At 46.0% G+C, this 4,396-nt stretch overlaps 1 protein-coding gene across 1 annotated transcript in view; it reads left to right on the top strand.

Annotated features, from left to right (window-relative positions):
- The first annotated feature begins 3,485 nt into the window (after window positions 1-3,485).
- KCNJ1 (potassium voltage-gated channel subfamily J member 1) overlaps window positions 3,486-4,396 on the top strand; it is a 5,158-nt gene continuing 4,247 nt past the window's right edge. Inside the window, exon 1 of the mRNA XM_003795895.3 lies at window positions 3,486-3,558. Within this exon, the coding sequence (XP_003795943.1) occupies window positions 3,523-3,558 (36 nt within the window). The 5' untranslated portion in view covers window positions 3,486-3,522. The remainder of the gene's footprint in view (window positions 3,559-4,396) is intronic.

Genomic DNA, 4,396 nt, shown 5'->3' with positions numbered 1-4,396 from the left:
GATGCCTACGGAACGCAGTGGGCCTATTGTGAACTCCGCCATCATCAGACCTTGTCACTCTCCGGCTTTTGTTCCTAAGCTGTCTTTTCTGGAAAACTCGAGGAACCTGGGAAGGCCTGTGCTATATTGGTACCCCAGCCCATCTATAACCAGCCCATGTGGACCCCACACGAACTTCCCGGATAGTGCTAAAGGCAGAGATAACCTCTCTGGCTTTACCAAACAAAGGGAAACATTGCCCTTTGCCCATGATGGGTTCTGGATCGATGGGAGTAACCCAGGGGTTAGATGACTTACTGCTCCTCAAAGCTCTGAACCTTTGGAGATCTTGATGAGTGGCTTGTAAAGATTTTCATAGAAAAAAGGATGCCCCCCTGCAGCAGCAATTGGATGCAATTGTTTGTAGCTCCATAGCAAAGGTGTGCAGGAGAGTACAAGGCTGATCTCCAGGCTGCTGGGTCTCCTCTCTGGTGGCTGCCTAAACACCCCGTCCTCACCTTTTCAGGGTGACCTACAGCTTTACAATTCTGTAATTATCTGTCTGTGAGCAAATGATAGCAGGGGCTTATACTTTGTTTGTTTCTTGACATAGCACCTGGTACATAGTAGGTGTTCAATAGAATGTTCAATTATATTGATTAAGAAGGCAGAGGCTATGCCCCAGAATCCCATTCAAAGCATTCCCTGGAGGAAGCCCTCTGGAAATGTTTATTGATTCAACTGACTGTTAGCCTGAAACAAAGCAGTAAATTTTCATAAAAACATGAATTTTTTCCCCACCACGGTTGCAAAGGACTGAGAATAATCATCTCATTTCTGCTTCTGGGCCACACAGCTCATAGTTCCTATATCGCACATGAAATCTCAATTCTCAGAAATAACAAAGGTTGCATATGAGCTATGAGAAGTTTAGGTAAAAGGCGTGACCATGCTGTGTCATTTTTGGTTCTAAAGAGAAGTATTTAATGAAGTAGGCTTTGTAATTAATTGTAAGTCAGAGGCAGTAATAGCAATGCCTAGTCACCTTTGTCTCTTGCACAGGGGCTGTTTGGCCGCTGAGTGTGCAGGGCTGGAAGGGGCTACGTACTAAGTGCTGTCAGGAATCCCAAATTTGTAGCAAGTGTTCTCAGGTAGAACACTCTGTACTTGAGTTCTTCATATATCAACCATGAGCACAAACTGATGGTTGAGGGGGGTGTTGTATGTATTTTTATGGAGGAAAGATCTAGGAGGAAGATATGTTTATTTTTAAGAAGTAGAAAGTTTAGAGGCCAGGCAGGGTGGCTCACACCTGTAATCCTAGCACTCTGGGAGGCTGACGGGAGAGTCAATTGAGCTCAGAAGTTTGAGACCAGCCTGAGCAAGCGTGAGACCCCATCTCTACTAAAACTTAAAAAAAATTAGCCAGGTGTCATGGCAGGCGCTTGTAGTCCTAGCTACTCGGGAGGCTCAGGCAGGAGGATGGCTTGGATAGGAGTTTGAGGTTGCTGTGGTTTATGACACCTTGGCACTCTAGCTTGGGCAACAGAGTGAGACTCTGTCTCAAAAAAGAAAAAAGGAAAAAAGAAGTTGAAGGGGTGTTAAGTGGAAGAGACTTCAGACTTACTTAGAATTATAATGCGTTGTTTCTGAAGCACCACTAGATCAATTTCTCCCTTAGGTCTACAACAGAAATATCTCAGTGGCATACTGAGTGGTGAGTGATTGGACCTGTCCTTGCCTTCCCAGCCCAGGGTCCCCCGAGGCTCTCTGCTCCCCATCGCTTGTTTACCTGGAGCGTCTTTCAGCTGTTCCATGCTTGCTTTCTTCTGTTGCCCCTGCCTGGGTCACGTACAGAGTCACGCTGCAGTGTGATCAGTACCGCACAGGGCAACTACTAGAACGACGGCCACTGGCTAGTGAGCAACTCATAGGCAGCAAACTCATTGCTCTTGCATACACGTCAATTAATTTACTTACCCTCTTTCGACAAACCCAGAGTTCCTACTGTGTGTGCGTGACTCTGATTCATTTGCAGGCCTTGGCCCCTCAGAACAGGTGCTCCCAGAAGGCTCCCATGGCTTACAGCACTCTGCATTCCACTGTTTATTGATTCATTTTTATTCCCCACCCCTGCCCCAGCTGGGAGCTGCATGATGACAAGGGCTGTGTCTACTTGGGCAAGGACTGCTTCTCTGATGCCTGGCACGGTGACAGGCACACTCACTGATAGACATCCATCACTACTGAATGATGGCAGATTAATGAATTGATGTATACATAAATGCAAAGGGTTTTCTGCTAGCTGAAGTGTATTTGCAGAGGGTGGATCCCCTGCTGATAGGGATCTTTTCAAAAAGTTGTTCCTTTTGGCATTATACAAACCACAAATTATGTTGTGATTACTGATTTCCTTAGCTCACTTCCCCATTAGACTGTGAGCTCCTTGAGAACAGGAAGAGTTCTATTTGACTTTGAAATTGTACAGAAGGAGCAGAAAATCAATGTTTGGGAAGTGAACAAAAGGTTTTCTGATGGATTTCTTACGGAACACAAATGGTGTGATACTAACTAAAGAAAAAGAGGTAATACCGTAATCCACTCGCCCTGCCAGGCCACTGGGAATGCCTTAGTAAACATTAGCCAGTGTGTAGCCCTTTGCTTGCTGTTAAGATTTACTGAATTCAATAGAAAGAAACCTAAAAGCTGAGCATGTTATATAACCCAGACACTGGGGACAGTCTCTAATTACCTAATAGTTCTTGGCTTCATCTGTGGTTAGATTAAATGCCATTGTCACAGCAAGGTGGGATCCTTGCAGTCATAGGTCTGCTGTGTGAATGATGGGTTTAGTCAGTGGATGGATTTTTCTTGTGTCCTTGCATTCTCTGAGACTAATTCTTCTCACTCTGAACAAATAAATCATAGCATTGGCTAACCCAATACATGTAAAAAGCACCTTCAGTAGATGCCAGCTTTTCCAGAATAAACCTGACCATAAAGACCTCTTTTAAATCTCGGTTTCTTACATAACAGGGGCTGATGTATAGGGGGATTAACGTGGCATCTTGTTTCTCCCTGGTGTGGTATCACTTTCGCCTTGCAAATAAGAACTCATCTGTGTCTTTATATTTACCAGTACTGGTGAACGCTTGGACACCTCCGTGTGTTTCAGAGACTGGGAGATGGATGGTAACTGATTGTTTCTGGCCAAAAGTCACTGGGCATGACTTTTAAGGAGAAACAGTAAGAGCAATGGAGCGTAGTGAAGGAGAGGAGGGCAGTGCCAGAACCCAGCCCACACCCGCTGCCCGGGGACCTTGGCTGGTGGTTTGTCATGTCTTAGCATGACGGTATTCAAGCCATGTGAGCTTGAGGAAAAAAAAAATGAACAGCCAATTGCCTTGGTTTAAATCACACGATTCCACTATCAAATTAATATTTTCAAGCTAATACAAATTAGTATCAGCCCACTGACTGTGACTACTAAGATAAATTAGGCAGAGACCAGCTCGCAGCACCACTTCCTTGCTGTTTCCAGCCATGGATGCTCCAAGCCAGAACGCGTTTAAGAAGTTGGTAAGTGCAGACTGGGGGGCGTCCTGAGGGGCTGGTGCTTCTGGCTCTCCTCTTTGTTAGGCCAGGCAGATAATGTTTGATTATTTTTTTTTTTTTTTCTGGCCAAGGCTGGGTTTGAACCTGCCACCTCTGGCATATGGACGTGGTGCCCCACCCTTTTGAGCCACAGGCGCCGCCCGATAATGTTTGATTATAAATGCAGTCCTTGAAACCCAAACTTATCCAAGAGATAAATCAGGGCTTATTTTTTCACTCTACAGAAGTATTCTTTACCTTCAAAAGGGAAATGGATTCAAAAGAGGCTAGAGGAGGGGGGTGTTTGGGAAAAATAGAATTTGTGTTAGAACCATCTCTGGAATTAGAGGGTATATCAAAGGGAATGTGGATTCAACCGATGAATGTTGGTATTAGTATTGATTTTTTAAGGGATTTTCACTCTGAAGAGCTCTGTAAATAGTATGAACTTTCATGCACCTGACAGAGGGTCAGTCCCATTGGTGTAGCCCAGGGTACAAGAAAAGGGGAGTGATGTGGAGCGGGAGCCATTTCCCTCTCAGTGTGTCTCACGTGGGTCCATCTCCTCATCCTCTTTGGGGACTTGAGATCGAGGAGGGTGGGATAGGTTGTGGTCAAGGAGGGTTGATTGGGTGGAGGTCGAGGAGGGTCGGTTGGGTTGAGGTCGAGGAGGCTTGGGTGGGTTGAGGTCGAGGAGGCTTGGGTGGGTTGAGGTCGAGGAGGCTTGGGTGGGTTGAGATCGAGGAGGGTTGGGTGGGTTGAGATCGAGGAGGCTTGGGTGGGTTGAGGTCGAGGAGGCTTGGGTGGGTTGAGGTCGAGGAGG

Source organism: Otolemur garnettii, unplaced genomic scaffold, assembly GCF_000181295.1.
Source record: "Otolemur garnettii isolate 467f Iridium unplaced genomic scaffold, OtoGar3 scaffold00097, whole genome shotgun sequence".
NCBI lineage: Eukaryota > Metazoa > Chordata > Mammalia > Primates > Galagidae > Otolemur > Otolemur garnettii.
The sequence above is the reverse complement of the archived record's forward strand: the minus strand, read 5'-3'. Positions and strand labels throughout refer to the sequence as shown.